Source organism: Conger conger, chromosome 8 (assembly GCF_963514075.1).
Source record: "Conger conger chromosome 8, fConCon1.1, whole genome shotgun sequence".
Classification (NCBI taxonomy): domain Eukaryota; kingdom Metazoa; phylum Chordata; class Actinopteri; order Anguilliformes; family Congridae; genus Conger; species Conger conger.
In genome coordinates, this window is record NC_083767.1 from 4660385 (window position 1) to 4679575 (window position 19191).

Consider the following 19191-nt stretch of genomic DNA (forward strand, 5'->3'; position numbering starts at 1 on the left):
TAAACAGGCTTATTTGGGGAAAAAAAGCCCTCTCTGCTTTGATGCAAAAAGACTAAATGTTGACACATCTGAGATTATGGTTGTTATGTCAGGAGAGTCCAGGAGGGGATTATTTTCTTGATAGCGTGCTTATAAAACACTTCACTCAAGTAATGTTTAACAGGGAGGCGGGTATGTACAGTAGGATTAGAGTTGGGAAAAAATGTACATTACATAAAAACATGCACAATACAAAATGCTATTATATTCCTTTTTGGAGAGGGAGGAAATTTTATTAAGCCTTCCACACGGACTTCGTTTGTTCGTGCATAAAAAAATCATTTTGTACTTTTGTAAGATCACCAGGAGGTCATCATTTAACTTGAATAGTGTCCTTGTACTATTTAATCTATTGAAATATTTAAAATGTTCCCAGGAAAGTTTAATAAAATAACAACCAACGCATAAAATGAACACTTGAGTAATTTCTCAAGAATAAAGTTCAGAATAAATATTGCTGGGGTTTATTTTGTTTTGTTTGTTTTAGGGTGCAGATTGGGCCCCTTAATTAACATTCCTGTAATAACATATTGAGTGGTCTGTTCTACCTTTTGCCACTCGCACTTAAATGTCTGAAAGTGAAGAGACTGGATTCCACTCTTAATTAGTCGATAACAGAGGACATCATATCTCCAATGAATAATTAATTTACAGTCAAGAAAATGAAATTCATCCCAGATGAGACAATTAGCCTCATATAATTTTCTCCGCCAAGGGTAAAATGAAACATTTTGAACAGCAGTGACAAATATAATCCAATGAATATAATGTAATAAATAAAATTTTATTACAAATCTTCATAAACACAAAGTGAGGGTAAATTTATTACACCTCATGCAATCCCCCAAAAACATAAAAACATCTCTATAATTGTAAATGTTTTCACTTACGCGCGCAATTGACTTGTTGATCTCAATAATTCTACGTCTTTATTTTCCATTCACCAGAGCCCCTCTGCGACTGTTTAAAAACGGATTTGTGGACTCAGAGCAAAAGAGTCTAATAATTTATTTTTTTAAATGATAATACACATGCTATACTTACGTCTATTACAGAATGTGATGAGGAGCATGAACTAGGATCTCAATTTTATACGAAAACAGGATTTTCAGTGGAAAGGAAAACTCACCTGGAGTAAATATGTTTTAGATAACACAGAAAACTTTGTCATTCAGAATGGACCCAATTTATGCTCCTGATTTAGCATACACAGCATTAGCTGGTTCTGCCAGCCCCTGGCTATGTCCGTACTTAATCTTGAAAAAATACTGTGCATAAGCTCAATACAGTCAGCATCCATATTCAGGTATGCATATCCATATTCCATGTCTACATTTAAGGTGTATAGATATTCATCAGTATATCTGAATTTCAAATTATTTACATGATGATTAATATATTAGCGTGATTTATAGTGAATTTCCGATGATTATGGTTTTTCAATTTATTTTAATTTGGTGATTTTTTTTAAAGCAAGGTCATCAAACCACAAAGCACTAATCTCTCTGCTCAACAAAAACATTCTGGGTCAGAAGAGAAAAGTAGCTGTTCTGTCCCTGAACGTTAGTGCAATAGCACAGCTCTGAATGAAGCCAATTCATTTCTCCTACTCTATATACCCTTTATAAACATGTTATAAACAGTCTATAGAACAGTCTATAACAAATAGAAGAGGTTTGAAGTTGAGCGTACGACTGTAGTGCCCCGTGGTCTGAGGATCGGCGGGTTCTCCCGGCGGTGCCGTCCGGTTCCGGCCCGGTCCGGTTCCGGCCCGGCTCTGACCTTCAGCATAACGCTCATGAACACGCAGGGGACGGCGAGCAGGGCGAAGTTCTCGATGAAGCGCGAGAGCCAGAGGGGGCCGTTCCTCACGCCCACGGCCCTCAGGACCTCTTTGAGCCGCAGCTCCTTCTCGTAGACCAGGTCCTTTATGGTCAGGCACACCGTGAACATGAACGCCAGCACCAGGAACATGGGCAGCATCCCCCCCACGCCCCGGATGAAGCTGTGGCCGGGGGGCGAACGGAGAGGAGGTCAGTAACGAGTCCGGGCTCCGGCAGGGAGGGACTCCACAGCCGGGGGGGAAACCACACACATTATGCATCACTCATCTTTATTTTTATCATGCGAGTACACGGATGGCAAGAAGGAAAACCTGTGGACCGGGGAAGTGATTCCTTTGATAAATGAATAATCCAATGTTTTTTTTCAAGCTAATGGCACACTTGGCGAGGCATTCTTGTTTGAAGTGAATAGGGGAACGTTGTGTCAATTTCTATCATTTTTATAATGCTGCCTTTTATATTTTCATACTGGGTATTCGTCCAGAATGAGGATTAATAAACTGTGGTTGGGTGATGTTCCAGCGGCTACACGACTTAAAACAGTGTTACCTCTTCATTTGCTTTTTGATTATCATATTCAAGCCCATCAAATCATGATGTGTAAGTGCCTCACGATGATATACTTTTAGATCAGCGAGCGTTTCACCAAAAACCAAGGATCCAGCCTGTATGCATGCCATGCAGAATGTTTCACATCCTTGTGCTCTCTGGACAAGAACAGCAGTGTTTGACTTGGCTTTTAAAAACCGTGCTATAAACCAAAAATAGAATATAACGAGTATAAAATATCTATACATTTGAGTTCTACATAAAAGAGACGTATCAGACCCTCACAAAAAGAACAAAAAAGATTGGTAACACATTATTTTACAGCCTGTTAATTACTAGCATTTCTGGATAAGTACACAGATACTTGTGTAGGTATTAGGTAACTACTTGTAATTTCATGGGTAAGTACCATGAAACAAAGTCTGCAAGTATCATATGTAAGTACTATGTACAGTAAATACAGCATAGTACTTACATCTGAAATCGAATTATTTACCTAATAATATCAACCTAATAACAACCTGGTAAATACTAGGTAACTAACAGACTGTACAATAAAACAAAAGTTTCTTAATGTGACAGATAGGGCTTTTGTTCCTCAGCCAAGGTGAGAGGCTCACAGGAACGTGTCTACGGGCGACAGTGCTCTCTGGCCGTGAGACTCCACGCTGTGTGCTCCCGGCCGTGTGTGGCTGAGTCCCGGCTGATTGCTGTTGACAGAGGATTAGCGCCTTTGGCGGTTCGCGGCGGTGACAGGTCGCCGCGGAGAAGCGCCGCGGCATTTGCATCTCGACTCGCCGGGCCGGACAGATTGCGGTTGCCGTGGCAGCTTGTCCGTCGACGTCGAAATATAACCGTCTGTGACAGGGTTCTACGTTTCGGGCGAGTCTCGCCGCGGTCGGCGTGAAAGTGGGATTACGCGGCGCGGTGTGTGTCTCCCAGGCTGCAGACGGATCAGGTCTGCAGAAATATTCCTGCCTCTCATTTGGCTGGGAAACCAGCAGGATGCATTGATACAGTGGGGGGGCAGGGGAGGGGGGGGGGGGTGTGGACACACGATTTACAACACAGGAACAACTCCAACAACCGTACAGCTACCAACAAGCACGCACCAGCTCACATATGTCCTGTCATTTCCTGGGGCATCGGAAGTCATAGCATGACTGACACAGAAAACCTCACCACTGTGCAAAAATAGTCAATATCTCTGTTGCTTCAATTTAAATGATTCTACCACACAATGCTAAAATGATTAGCTTTGCATTGATTCTGTAACCTAAAGATTATGTTGTGCAACAGCAAACCTGTTGGTGGACTTTATTTTCTTAAACAATGAAGTCACCAGAAATACAAAACCTAATAGGCTATAAATATTTAAAACCTGTTTCCCATGTCTCTCGCTGCATAAGTGAGGTATTTCAGTGTGAATTAAATGTACTGGTTTTATGATATAATCAATAATATTACACAATAGAATAGCAAAATGATTTTCATATTTTAATCAACTTCCCTTTCAAGCAGACATAACATTAACTGCATCAGGCTGCAGCCTTATTTGTCCATTTGGAAAGTAATTTAAATTCATGACTTAAGAGTTAAGAGGGTAAGCATCAGTCTGCCAAGTTTGGTGAAACATGAACTCTTATTACATTTTTTTTACTTCATGCCCATATTGTTGGACATGGGACTTAAGGATAGATATGATCAGCACAACTGTCATACCACACAGACAGACAGACGGATGCAAAAGGGCTGCCTGTAGCCTAGTGCCTGTGGTGCGTGACTGGGACCCAGAAGGTTGGTGGTTCAAGCCCCGATAAGATCCGTGCAGCTGTTGGGTCCCTTGAGCTGGGCCCTTAACACCACGCTGCTCCAGGGGGGATCGGCCCCTGCTGTCAGTTATGTCCGTGAGATGAACTGTAATATTTACAGTCTGTTTGCATCTCGTTGGGCTTAATGTCCTCCATCTTGTCTTGCTGGCGAGCAGTGTCTCTGCTGGGAGGGGCAGGACCGCTGCGGTGCGTTTTTTTCTTACTCCGCTCCGATTGAGCACTCTACCGCTCCAAAGCCCGCCACTGCCAGTGGTGCCTCTCTCATCTTTAGGCTTTTAGGCTTTTCAGCGGGAGAGTGTCCCTCCACACCACTTTACTTCCTGAGTGCTTACAGTGCCTGAGCTTAGCTTCCTGTCCCTCTTTGTGCAGGAGGGGGGGAGCGAGAAAGAGCACGAGAGTGAGTGAGAAGAGAAGAGAAAGAGATTTTATTAAGAAAGCCCCTCAACCCCGTCCCCAAGCACCCTGTAGTAATCGTTATTGTATATTTTACAATATACAATATTATTTATATATATATATTATTACTGTTATTGTATATTAGATTGTTCTATCTAAATCATTGCTTTGGCAATACTATGCTGAAGCGTATTTGGATTTGCAGGGGGGATAGAGAGAGTGGAAGAGAGAGAGAGAGAGAGAGAGAGAGAGAGAGAGAGAGAGATGGTTCCATCGCCTTCCTCCAGGTTAATGCCTGTGAGTCTGAATTAGGGTCACCTTCTCCTCCTCTGTGAGTGTTTGCCGGTCCCCAGAGCCCCACAGTGAAACGCTCAGAGCTAACCCAACTCTTAAGAGAGTCTACATGAGTCCAGTAGGGCTCTCGTGTACTCTTTCTGAATGGAATGAATGAGATCTTTCAGCTCCTACATCTTCCAGCATTGATTTTTATACTGGGTATTTCACTGCGCACATACAGGGTGGATGCAGGAGTAAAACTCCCTCATTTTGCTTTGTACAGTGGTGAAAAGGGCCCCAGTATTTTGAAGACTATGCTGATTGTTTGGGCTGTCTGCTCTGCCCTCTGTAACTGGTACACAGATACACTAATGCTAATGCTGCGAATGCTATGCCATGCTTGCTGATTTTGGGAATGGGTGACGTGCTTTGCAGAAGGCCTCAATGCTTAACATGAAACCCCAAAAGCTCTTGACCCTGCTGAACTAGCCTATATCATGTTCACCAGAGCTGATACCGGTTTGTAGATACACGATTTAAACAGCATCTCTTCCCCCCTTCCTTACGTTACTGGCATTTGACTGACACTCTTATCCAGAGCGACGTACTACAAAGTGCATACCCAAGTGCCCTGAAAACCCTGGAGAGAAGTACAGTTTCAAGTGCTAGAAGTGACCGCACAGAGAGGAAGATAAATCTGATGTGAACAAACAAACAAATGCAGCAATAAAACAGTCTTGGCAAATATAACACTAGCAATAATAAAAGACAAGTGCAATAATTGTGATAAATTAGCTAACATAGCTAATTAGAAATTACAGGGAGGTAGGGAGGGGAGGGGACTTGTGCAGCCTGAAAAGGTGAATCTTCTGTCTGTGATTGAAGGCGGTCAGGGTCTAGCAGTCGACCGTATTCCTTATTTTCATGCCATGATAGCAGGTCCTCTGGACTAACCATTAATGACATCACATTCCTTCATGACACAAAACCCAGTAATATTCTCCTGCCTGATGGCAGAATCAGTGTAGAGTGATGAGTGCTGGTTTTGCTGCTAGTTGTATTATCATAGTAAGCCAGTAGGGGGCAGTCTAGGCACGGAGGGGACACTGCCTCAATAAGCCAGGTTTAAACTTTAAACTAACACAGGTCCATTGGTCATTAAAGGTCCCACATCACTCATTGCGTAGAGTCAGTGGCCTGATGAGTTTCACCAGCTGGTTCTGGCCATCTCATCACCCCTCTAATCACTCCCCAGTTTAACTGGCTCCATAAATTAATCTCTTCCTTTTACACCTCACCTGAAGTGTGATGGATCCGGTGCAGAATGGCCACTTTGGGTCACCCTGGTCGGGAATATTGGTCACAGTTCTGGTGTTACCGTTAATGCACTTTGAACACATTTCTAAATGGATATGTTAAGATGATGAAGATGATGAAGGTAATGATGACGGGGATGATGTTGAAGATGAAAATGAAGATGATGATGAAGATGATGAAGGTGATGATGAAGACGATGATAAAGATGGTGATGATGATGAAGTTGATCATGATGATGATGAAGATGAGTAGTAGTAGTCATAGTAGTTGCAGTTTTTAGTTAATTTTTTAAATAGCTTCAATTCAGCAAGGCTTATTTGTGTGTGCATATATAAATGTGAGTGTGCGTACAGGCACTAAACACCTCTTTACACTCCGGATGTTCATAGCTCTGCAGTACTGTGACCTGTGTATCAGAATATCATGTAAGGGGCACCAGTGTACTTGTTGCTGTTTAAAGGCTAATTTATGCTTCAGATACAAAGTGCTGTGAGACAAAATGTCTGCTGGCAGTAGTTTGTCGGACATGTTTTGCATTTGTAGTTCAGGGACAGTGCGTGTGTGTACTATAGCAACCACCTCTTCTGCCAGCCTCTCCTGTAACCCGTCCAAGTTACGTAAAGAAAACGCATTAATTCATAAAAACATGTAATTAGTAAATAACATTGTCGCCATAGCACGCTTTTTGGCTCAGTTTCAGCTGACCAATCACGGCTGCACCTGTTGCCGACCATCAGTCGTGCCGCCTTGACGTCAAAACTCTCAACTCTGCTTCGCTTTTGTCCAGAGACGCATCGCGTGGTACTGAGTTACTGACGCATTCATTTAGAACGGGTCTTATCTGGAGCACAGAGTCCGACCGACCAAGTGAAGGATGCCGTCAGTGGCCCACACTGATGGAATGCCTGCTGGACACCCACCTGCTAATCTAGTTCAGCTCCTTTCACTGCAAATGGCAGTGAGTGTCTGCTCCCCGCGTCTGATGCGAGATCAGCCGAGAGCGATATACAGCTGTTTACTGTGAAATACAGATGGGGAGGGGGGGGCCGGAGGCTGGGAGTAGGGGGAGCGGTATGGGGAGGGAGGGGGGAGAGAGAGGGGGGCGGGAGGGGGAGAGAGGGGGGGGAGAGAGGGGGGCGGGAGGGGGAGAGAGGGGGGAGAGAGAGGGGCAGGAGAGGGAGAGAGGAGGGAGAGAGGGGGGCAGGAGGGGGAGGGAGGAGGGAGAGAGAGGAGCAGGAGGGAGAGAGAGGGGGAGAGAGAGGGGCAGGAGGGGGAGAGAGGAGGGAGAGAGGAGCAGGAGGGAGAGAGAGGGGGAGAGAGAGGGGCAGGAGGGGGAGAGAGGAGGGAGAGAGAGGAGCAGGAGGGAGAGAGAGGGGGAGAGAGAGGGGCAGGAGGGGGAGAGAGGAGGGAGAGAGAGGAGCAGGAGGGAGAGAGAGGGGGAGAGAGAGGGGCAGGAGGGGGAGAGAGGGGGAGAGAGAGGGGCAGGAGGCCGGCTCTTCTGCATGTAAATGTCGGGGGGTCAGCCGTCGGCAGTGTCCCGGAGCCGATTTGGAAATATTGGACAGAGACTACCCATAATGCCTGTGGGGAGCGGACTCATATCCTGAAGATTACCTATCAAATACCCGCTCCGCGCAGTCACACGCGGCAGGCTCTGAGGGATCCATTACTAATGTCTGCTTTATTGTTCTGAAAGTGGGGGAAGGCCGGGTTTGAAGTGAAAACCACCTGGGTGCGGGAGGAGAATTTTATTCTCAACGTTTGAAGGAAAACAGGAGAGCAACTGTCATTCTCTCACAGAGGGGTGGTCGGGAGAAAAAGCAAAATGTGTATGGCGTGTGTGGGGATCTGCAGCGGTACTCCGAAGGGAAGACTGGATGATACATCCTCAGCCCACTTCACTGCTCTTACTGCATTCAATGTGTACACTCTCTGACTGATGTACAGTACTGTAGATCCTGATAAATGAATAGGCTCTTGAACCTTCATCTGCGATTCATTTTTCACCCAGATTCTGAAACTGCCCGTCCTGTTACAGTTGCATCCCCCATTGATTACAGTGTCAGACAGTAATGAGGTTATTCTCCAAGGCTGGCGGTTAATATCCCTCCGCAATCTGCTAGTCAGGCCAAAGGACTGACCTGTGACTGATGAGGCAGAGGTTACCCTGGCAACTGAAACCCTTCCCCCCTGGATGACACGATGCCCTAACATGCAGCACAGCAGTGTATGGCACCCATGTTTGCCAGAAGAAGAGCAGTGGACTACTGGGAGGCTCATCCTGTTAAGGCACTCTTCTAGGATCAAGACCTTGCCAAACTGTGGCCAGCAGCCCCGTCAGAGCCGACAGGAAGGTGACAGTAACGCAAATAACCACACATTACAACAGCGGCGTGCAGAAGAGCATCTCTGAACACACAACGCGTCAAACCTCTTGAGTAGCTAGACTACAGCAGAAGAAGACTAATAAGTCTAATAAATACCTAATAAAGTGCTCACTGAGTGTACATGGAATACCAGGTTCTTTGTTGCGCCATAAAATGCCAGGATTGTGTTTAGGTAACATACCACAGCCTTCATACAAAAACATGCTTTCCTTCCTCACAACCAAAGTGCACATTTTTAAATTGTTAATGAGCCAGGATTTAGCAACATTTAAAATCCCCCAGTTCTTAAATTACATTTTAAATTCAGATGAGGTCTCTTTCCAGCCTGACAAATGTGCATGACTGTTTACAGACCGAACATCAGAATGCACAATGCGCCACTTTTCTCCTGGCCGGGTTTTTCGCACAAAACTCTTGATCAAAATAATTACGAGAAAGGTCTTCGCCATCACGCCTCTGTGAATCGCTGCGATCCGCTCTTCCGTTCCGTTTTCAATTATTTATGAATGAAATAACAGTTTTCAAGTGTTAATAATTTACCGCTATGCCCAAATGGCTACGCAGGGAACTGAGCAAATAGCGAAAGGACCAGGGGTTCTGTAGTTTTTATGGCTCCCATTCGTCTTCTGCGGTTATTAATCTGTTGCTCTCCGACAGAGGAGCCCGTTTGCAACACGCATTCGGCCCCGGCGCTTCAGCAATGCGCAATCCTCTCTGCATTTCTGCGTCATGTTGCAGCCTCTCTCATATAAGCCTGTCTCAAATTGAAAGGAAATGTAATCCAATAGTCAACACAATCTGGCCTTAACCAGTTTTGGCCGTGAACCACGATTGCAGAAAAGGAAGAGACGTGAGTCTTCGTATGCATGTGCCATTTTGAGCTGTGCGGTCACAGAAATTAATGGGGTAATGAATGCTACACTTTACCCTTTACATCTCTTTCAAGGGCGATGGGGAGATAACAGGGTTAAAATGTCTCAGCCTTTGGATCATTTTGCCATGACAAAATATCACACACTCCAAAATAAAAGCTTTATGAATAAACATTGTCATCCACAGCAAAAGCATTGGTAAAAATTACTCCCTTTGTAGCTATAAGTCAGCCATTGCTGTACACACTTATAAGCCTTATCTACCGCACCCTTTTTAATGGAGCCACAGCATATTTTATTGATTTATTCTTCTTTTAAATGTTTTTTCTGAAGTCAATATTAGCATTTAATTTCACTGTGCGTTTGTATTTGTCATTTGATGCTTTATCGCGTCATTTACCGCAATCAAAAAGCATGTGTAAACTGAGAGGCAATCGAGAGGCATTGTCATGTCTGGCACTCAAAGTCTTTGTTCAGATAGTCAATAGTTACCAGAACGCACACAGGGCTCCACAGTCCAGTCCAGAGTCAATGGTGCCTTTACTGTAGCAGAGGTGGATCTACCTTATGTATGTTTTATAAGAAATAATGATATTTGTAGCATAATATCAAAATGAAAATCAGTCATCTTTTTCACCACCACCATGGAAGGAATTCATCTCAGTCATGTAAAATATCAGCCAGCGATATTTTGCAATTCGGAATCCATGTCCCTAACTAAATTGGATTCATCCTAAATGATTTCAATGCCTTTCGGGAAAAAAAATAACCATTTTGCCTAATTATGTTCCTTTGACCTGCTGCTGCTTAATTATGCAATGTTGAGAAACCTGTTTTTCTCCCAAAAACAAGTTTCATTTGTGTTCTCTACACCACGATAACAAATAAATAAATAAATAAATAAATAAATACACCAATGAACAAATAAATAGCTGAATAAACATTGAAAGGGATTTGAGGAGGTAGCTGCCGTGCTCACCCATCGTCCACAAAGCAGGGGTAGGGCATTTGCTGTGCGAACACGCCGAGAGGGCGTGGTTTCCCCGTGTGTATTCGCACGATGCCGTGGTCGATCATGTCCTGCAGGTAGGCGAATCCCCCCCACAGGTACCGCAGATCGTTAAAGGAGTGGTCTCGCGCCCCTGGAGACCACGACCTGGTTAAAGGAGCACATATTCATTCGGTCACGCCACAGACATCTGTTTGTTTCTCCTTCGAGTGGGAACACCTGTATTTGACTTCTCTACGGTCGGGTGGAGGATAAATTCCGTGGGTTGGTGTTTTCTGAGAGACAATTCACAGCAAGACGTAAAAATGAGATATAACAATACAATGCAACGTTCAGAATGTGTTTGACTATAATATGATGATAGTTTTAATAATAATAATAATAATAATAATAATAGAATTTAAATTATCATCATCATATCAAATCACATGCACCAGAAATAAATCAAATATATATTTTAGAAGACTATTCCCAGGACAGCAGTAAAGACCAACATTTTGACATTTTTCTGTGAGGTGAATCCACGCTCTGTTCCAGCGCTCACCTGTCTTTAGCTTTGCTGGTTCTCTCTACTTCATCGATGTCCATCCTGATCTTGTATTTGACCAGCGGTGGGGGGAGGCTGGCCTGTGTCTCCAGGTCCTGGAACACGATTCCGGCCCAGAACTTCTCCTCACGTAGGAGCCTCTGGGATTCCTCCACCAGCCTCGTTTCTGAGGGCAGGGCCTCAAACTTATTCAGGTCCAGGCACTGGAACACACGCACAAACACAGTGAAACCATTTCCCACAAAATAGTCACCTGAGACGCTATCATGCTACCTGCACTGTAAAAAACGTATTGTTTCAACTTTCAAAAGTTAGTGTCTGGGCTGGGCTGTCTTAAAAATCTAAGTTAAGTGAACTTCAGGTTTTTGTCAAATAGTTATTTTTAACATGAGAGGGAAAAGTATTAGCAAATAACATAGCATAATGCTGCACTTTAACACAAGGTGATTAAACAATCTGGTATGTAGATACATAAAATCACCATGGCAGCATTGCTTAGTGAAAAAAAGAAGCATTATTTTATGTGAAAAACAGTCAACGGCCAATGATGACTGTTTCATTTAGTAGCTGTCAGTCAGATCTTGACAGTTCTTTCAACTGTGAGACAGCCGTCTGGTTTTTGGTCAATTGGGCCATTTTACAAAGCACAGCAATTGGATCTGTCAATGGACTTCTTCTTAAAACCAGAAAAGATCACTTCTGTGAGTGAAAGTCATTCTCCACCAATCTTATCAACCCGCTGCCATCCACATCGGTAGTTATAGTCCCACACATCCAAACGTACAGGACCTTGTAGGCTTTTTCAATTTTAACACTCGTCTCAAACGTCTACTGTAAAATCTCTGACCTGTTAGTCTATGTTTTCAATCAAGTAGTGAAAACTACACATACCACACATTTTTCACAGCTAGCCAATAAAATTATTTTTCTTTTCACTTCTAGGAATAGACTGCATTATGTTTCAAGCCGTCTAAAATGTAAGGGCCCCATACTGAGATCTCATAGAGAGCATTATTTGTGTACTTGGGCAGTAGTGTCTGTGTACTACTGTGTAATTACCCAGGCATATGGCCACTTGTCATCACTGGTGATTCACTACGCTCTTAGAAAAAAGGGTTCTGAAAGGGTTCCCTCTCTTTGATTCCATAGGGGAACCCTTTCTAGTTCTTTGTGGAACCCTCTGCCACACAGTAGGTGTGAATGGTGAAACGCACACACGAAGACACAGAGACCAGGGCACCCATTGCAATGATTTTTTTACGGAGTGTTTAGCTTGGAATACTAACGGTGCGCTGACCTTCCTGTGGTATTCTCAGCACACTCTAAACGAGTGTCCTTAAAACACAAAATCAATCCTTTCTTATTTACTTTATCACTTGTAAGTATGTTGCTCTCCAGAGCTGCAAAACTCTGAAAAGCAATAAATCTCGTAAGCCCAGGAGTGAATTTAATGTTTATAGAGGGCTAGATAATGTGCTGATTTCTAATCCGTGGCGTCGAAAGCGATTTTGTGAGGATGGGTGCGATGAGAGTGTGCAGATTGTTTGTTTTAGCTACGCTGCACAATCATTGAGATAGTAAAGGGATGTTTGTTTGCCTAATGGTAGACAACTCCACCATTGATTGCTGCCTAATTTATCTAGTAAAAATGTTCTACCATCATGGTTCTCTTTTTTTTTAAATATCTTCATTTATTTATTTATTTATTTGTACATTTATACTTCTGTTTGTTCTCTTTTGTAATCAGGGCTCCGTTGAAAAAGTGCCTGACAATGTCTCAATGTGATTTCCCTGTATAAATAAAGGCTAATAAAAATAAAGAAATAAATAAAGAAATGAATAATCTTTACTGCAGCCCACAGATCTCAATAACGAATCAGGGTTCAGCCTCATTAGTTCTTTGGGGGATGGAGAGGGGGGGTATTTTCACATCACATCGTTGATAAATAAATCCTACAGTAACTATTCACTGGCTTACTCCCAGACAAGTGGCTTTATAACAGCGTAGTCATTTAGAATGTATGGGCAGAAGCCTGGATTGCCCCCAGATCTCATTTATACATGGGCATCGAACCCTAAACACACATGCCAAGCCTCATCCAGCATGTTAAACAGGTGTTCAGGGGTTGATACTCTAGCCCAGAGCTACTCAACTCCACGTCCTGTGGGCCGCAGTGTTTGAAGACGTTTGCTTCAACCGTGCGCTACACCGCCTGATTTGACTAATTTGCTTATTAACTACCAAGCAGGTGAAATCAGGTGGTGTTGTGCACGGTAGGAGCAGATACCTGCAGACATTGCGGCCCACGGGATGTGGAGTTGAATAACACTGCTCTGCACCCAGGGAGGGAGTCGGCCAGCTAACGGATCTTCATTTACAGCTGATGCACACCATCAAATCAACTCCAAGAGAGTACATTTTACAATAATAGAGTGCAGTTTATCCCTTGTGGACTTACAGAAAAAGCTTTAGTGCTTTACACTGAACACTTTTTTATGGATCATAACAGCTAGGAGAAACGGGAAGGCATAACTCAGCCATAAAAAGGCCAAACCTTGAACATACAACCAAAGGAAAGTGTGAGGTAAGGAAGGGTTATGTTGTGGACAGAGTGTTTTAGGTTTGTTAAAGGGCTTAAGTTCACGCTTCATCTCCGAGCAGCCTGTGTATACGAGCCCACTAAATGAGATATACAAGGTCTGCTCTCATCTGGCCAGAACCTGCTCATCAGGGGTTTTGTAGTGTTTTATGTCACCCATCTGCATCGCGGTGGCATTGTTTCTATGGCCAATGTCAGCCGTGTCATCATCAACCGATGATACTCATAACAAAAGCGTCTTTAATTAAGTACGGATCCATAAAATACGGGGCATTTTTACAGGCGTTCCCCTAGCCTTAGTGTCTGCAACATCTGGTGTTAAATTACCCAGCAGCCACTGGGCACTGAATCTTTATTTCCATCTCTCTACGAAGGCCAGTGGTGCTCGGGAATGTTTCCTCCCCCCCACACACCGAACCCGGAAAATTCTGAGTCCGCGTTCCGCATGTAATCACGTTGTGTTTGCATTCCTACGAGCTGTCGCTTCCTGCGCACAGGCACAGAGAATATAATAAGGGCACAGTGATACACGGAAGGAAATCAATGATGGGCACATAATTAGGAGTGAAAAATTGCAATCCATTCCCCGATATTAGGCGGTGTACCGTTATGCATTCCGATATTTCATCTGCGATGTGAAATGGAATTTGACGTGGCAACGTCATGCCTGTGAAGGAATGGCCCATGTTGTGGACTGATATGCGTGTAATGAGATTAACACAGAACAGCATTTTATAGCAATCTTTTTTTTTTTACTGAAGTGTCTGCATGCACGTATTAAAAACAGCAGATGCTGGGTTCAGAATCCGAGATTGTATTCATAAAGCGTATGGATTCTTTTGTCTCCTACCTTAACCACCCACGCCATTCACTCTTCCTGTATGAAGCCCTATAACTATGGACCCAGTACTCACTGCTGTAAGTATTTTCAAGTGTAGATCAATGGCCCTGTAGATTGTAGAAATACCAACAATCCTTTTCAAATCCTATTTACAAATATTCATCCCACTGTGTGGGTGCGTGTGTGTGCGTGCGTGCATGCATGCGTGTGTGTGTGTGAAAGTGTGTGAGATTATTTTTGATAACAGTGCATGCTGGGTAATATGCATTTATAGTATCCAATGAGTCCCCTTGGGCTTGGCTGTTCCTGTATCCCACTAGACTGCCATATAATCACCCAGTGGCACTGTGCAATATGCACACAGCAAATGGGTTAGGTTACTTTAGCCCAGTATTTTTTACACTCTGTGCCAGGGATAATTTCTGGAGGAGCTTTAGCCAAACATAGCAGGTCCCAGGAAACACGTTAATATCTAATTACTGTGTCTAAATATCAGGTACCATGTAACCAAATTCCACCATCTGTTGTGCCGACCAAAATGCCAAGGAATGAGGAAAATGTTCTGTCATTTATCAAACCCAGCAGTAAGACAGCAAAATTAAATTCTTCACACTTGCGGCACGACACAACAGGCACAATACCACGACTTGTTGGGAGAGGATGTTCCATCGCACGAGTTAACAAGTTAAAGGATGTTGATGTTCCATCGCACCAGTTAACAAATTAAAGAATGTTGATGTTCCATCACACCAGTTAACAAGTTAAAGGATGTTGATGTTCCATCGCACCAGTTAACAAATTAAAGGATGTTGATGTTCCATCACACCAGTTAACAAGTTAAAGGATGTTGATGTTCCATCGCACCAGTTAACAAGTTAAAGGATGTTGATGTTCCATCGCACCAGTTAACAAATTAAAGGATGTTGATGTTCCATCACACCAGTTAACAAGTTAAAGGATGTTGATGTTCCATCACACCAGTTAACAAGTTAAAGGATGTTGATGTTCCATCACACAAGTTAACAGGTTAAAGGATGTTGATGTTCCATCGCACCAGTTAACAAGTTAAAGGATGTTGATGTTCCATCGCAACAGTTAACAAGTTAAAGGATGTTGATGTTCCATCGCACCAGTTAACAAGTTAAAGGATGTTGATGTTCCATCGCACCAGTTAACAAATGAAAGGATGTTGATGTTCCATCACACCAGTTAACAAGTTAAAGGATGTTGATGTTCCATCACACCAGTTAACAAGTTAAAGGATGTTGATGTTCCATCGCACCAGTTAACAAATTAAAGGATGTTGATGTTCCATCGCACCAGTTAACAAGTTAAAGGATGTTGATGTTCCATCGCACCAGTTAACAAGTTAAAGGATGTTGATGTTCCATCGCACCAGTTAACAAGTTAAAGGATGTTGATGTTCCATCGCACCAGTTAACAAATGAAAGGATGTTGATGTTCCATCACACCAGTTAACAAGTTAAAGGATGTTGATGTTCCATCACACCAGTTAACAAGTTAAAGGATGTTGATGTTCCATCACACCAGTTAACAAGTTAAAGGATGTTGATGTTCCATCACACAAGTTAACAAGTTAAAGGATGTTGATGTTCCATCACACAAGTTAACAAGTTAAAGGATGTTGATGTTCCATCACACGAGTTAACAAGTTAAAGGATGTTGATGTTCCATCACACAAGTTAACAAGTTAAAGGATGTTGATGTTCCATCAGACGAGTTAACAAGTTAAAGGATGTTGATGTTCCATCACACAAGTTAACAAGTTAAAGGATGTTGATGTTCCATCACACAAGTTAACAAGTTAAAGGATGTTGATGTTCCATCACACGAGTTAACAAGTTAAAGGATGTTGATGTTCCATCACACGAGTTAACAAGTTAAAGGATGTTGATGTTCCATCACACCAGTTAACAGGTTAAAGGATGATGATGTTCCATCGCACGAGTTAACAGGTTAAAGGATGGCGACAGACCCCGATGAACTGGCTCAGCATCTCCAGGAGTTCGCTGGTGCTGTTGTAGACGTCTCTCCAGTCATTGGCCGGCATCCCAGGGGGGCGGTCCTCTGGGGGGCCGTTGTACAGGAAGTTGGCGAGACTCTCGGCGGTCCAGTCCGAGTCCGCCTCGCTCAGCTGCAGATTCAGGGCGGGCGCGAACACGGGGTTACTCAGCAGGGCCTGCAGAGACACACAGACGAGCCTGGTTAACACGGCGACACTTTACTCCAACCCCTCCCCCTAAGGCTGACATAACACTGTCGTAGACATGACATGACATCATCCTTTATTGGTAAATGTTATGACCGATTTTCAGATAAAGGTGCTACAGCTTTATGTCACATGACATCAACGGACATCACCTGTTATGCGACAGCATCTTGCGCCCGCTGTTATGACATGTATATGACAGTGTCATGTCAGCCTTATGCCGAGGGGTTCAGGTAAAGTGTCGCCGTTAAAGCAGTACATCGGCCCGGTTGGTCTGGGACTGCGGGGGTGCGGGGCGGGGGAGTGCAGGCAGCAGACAGGCTTTTGGCTCGTCTCCCCGACGCTGCGTTCCCACGTGTTACCGCTCCTCTGCGCGGCTGACGCGTTTTCCCCACACAGCGCCAATTAAAGGCTTCGAGCTAGATGGCACTGTTGTACTACAGCCCTGTGGATGAGAGCCAGCCTCCGCCACATTCCATCACTGTGAGTCTGTCTCTCTTTCTCCCTTTATCTCTCACTCTGAATCTCTCACTCTCTCTATCTCTCTCTCCCCCTCTATCTCTCTTTATCTCCCACTCTCTCCCCCCTCTATCTATCTCTCTGTCTCTCTCCATTCTCTCTCTCTTTCTTTCTCATTGTGAATCTCTTTATCTCTCGCCTTCTATCTCTTACTGTGGATCTCTCTCCCTCTGTCTTTTTCTCTCTCTCCATCCTCCCTCTCTCTCTTTCTCACTGTTGATCTTGTTCTCCTTCTTTTATCTCTCACAATTAATCGCTCTCTTCCCCGCTCTCTCTCTCTCTCTGTCTCTCTCTGCATCCTCCCTTTCTCTCTCCCTCTCACTGTGAGTCTCTATTTCTCTCTCCCTCTCACTGTGAGTCTCTCCCCCTCTTTCTCTCGCTCTCTCTCATCTCTCCCTCCCTCTCCCTTTCTCTCTCTCTCCCTCTAACTGCGAGTCTCTATTCCTCTCTCCCTCTCACTGTGAGCCTCTCCGTCTTTCTCTCGCTCTCTCTCCCTCTCTCCCTCTCTCCCTCTAACAGCGAGTCACTATTACTCTCTCCCTCTCACTGTGAGCCTCTCTATCTCTACCTCCCTCCCTCTCTCCCTCTCCCTCCCTCCCTCCCTCTCCCTCCTGTATGTTGTTCAGGGACAGAGGCAGGGGCTGCATGTGCACACGTCTAACAGAGAGTCAGAGAGCAACATAAACTAGCCTCGCGTGTGGAGGCCAAAGGGAAAGATATGTTAATGTGAATGCAAATGTGCTTTCTGTTACGGCCCTCCGTGTGTCCGCCATCCGCAGCCGCGCCAAGGCCGGGCCTATGGAGAAACTCCAGAGCGTCTGTTTCAGAGCCCCTGTGAACACACAGGTGCGGTCTCCAGCGTGTGTTTCTACCTACAGCAGGTACGTCTGTCTCTGAACATTCGCTTTGACTCGTTGCGCTATACCATAGAAGAGGTGTACCAGAATTTTAATAACTTTATGTTATGTTTCATAATCTATGTTTAAAATACAGCAGATGTAGCATTGCATGATGTTAACAATTACTCTAAACTACTGTTTCAGCATGGGACTAAAATGTATGTATCTTTTTTTTGTCTCATATATATTGAAATAATCTAAATTAAATATTAGAAATACCCCCCAAAATAATGTTTTTTTTCAGATCTCAAGTGGTAATGGTGGTGAGAATTAACAGCTCTCCACACCATGAACCGCATTCCTTACCCTTTGCTTCAATGGCCATTGGTTTTAACATCTACTGGTCTTACTCTGTTGTTCATAGACAGTTCAGTTTCCCATGCAAGCTCACACCAAGATGCATTGGCATACATATTTTCAACAATTTACAATGATTGCATTGTCTGTTCACGACCACAAACACAAGCCGTACAAATGATGTGAAAGCCAGACATCTGGAAACCCTAGCATAATTGTTCTGAACCCCAATTCTAAACCCCTTCAAATTCGAAATAAGTACACAAATCAAATAATATTCAGGAGTGAGTAAGATGCAAACAATAGCAATAGTATCTCCACAAACTAGGAAAACAAGTTTTCTTCAGTGCATATTAAAAATGGATAACTCTGGGAGTTGTATTCATTGAAATATACGTATACCAACAACAACTGAAATATTTACTCCTGGTGAGATTTGCGATATGACTTCAGCGCTGCAGCGGGTTTCTTAAGCCTCCAAAGAGACGTGACGCTGTCTGTGTTCTGTGAGCCGACCCGGTGAGGGGATCTGCAGAGGCTGCCGGGCCGCTGGCCGGCCGGCGGGGCGAGGAACCCAACGTCTGAAACCCGGTTCTGAGGCGCCGCTAACACGGACGCTGCGGGGCCGGGAGGCGCGAGGGGCAACTAGGGCCGCGCGACGGGCGCTGGCCAATGAGAACGCACCGACCGCGGCACGGAGGCTGCCGGAGATCTGACCACCTTAATCTGTTAAGACT

At 44.1% G+C, this 19191-nt stretch overlaps 1 protein-coding gene across 1 annotated transcript in view; it reads right to left on the reverse strand.

Annotated features, from left to right (window-relative positions):
• The window catches only part of LOC133135097 (phospholipid-transporting ATPase ABCA1-like), a 149641-nt gene that overhangs the window by 101223 nt on the left and 29227 nt on the right, over window positions 1-19191 (reverse strand). The window contains exons 11-14 of the mRNA XM_061251868.1: window positions 16506-16709; window positions 11066-11271; window positions 10492-10668; window positions 1822-2044 (exon numbers count right to left, since the gene is read on the reverse strand). Of these exons, the coding sequence (XP_061107852.1) occupies window positions 1822-2044; window positions 10492-10668; window positions 11066-11271; window positions 16506-16709 (810 nt within the window). The remainder of the gene's footprint in view (window positions 1-1821; window positions 2045-10491; window positions 10669-11065; window positions 11272-16505; window positions 16710-19191) is intronic.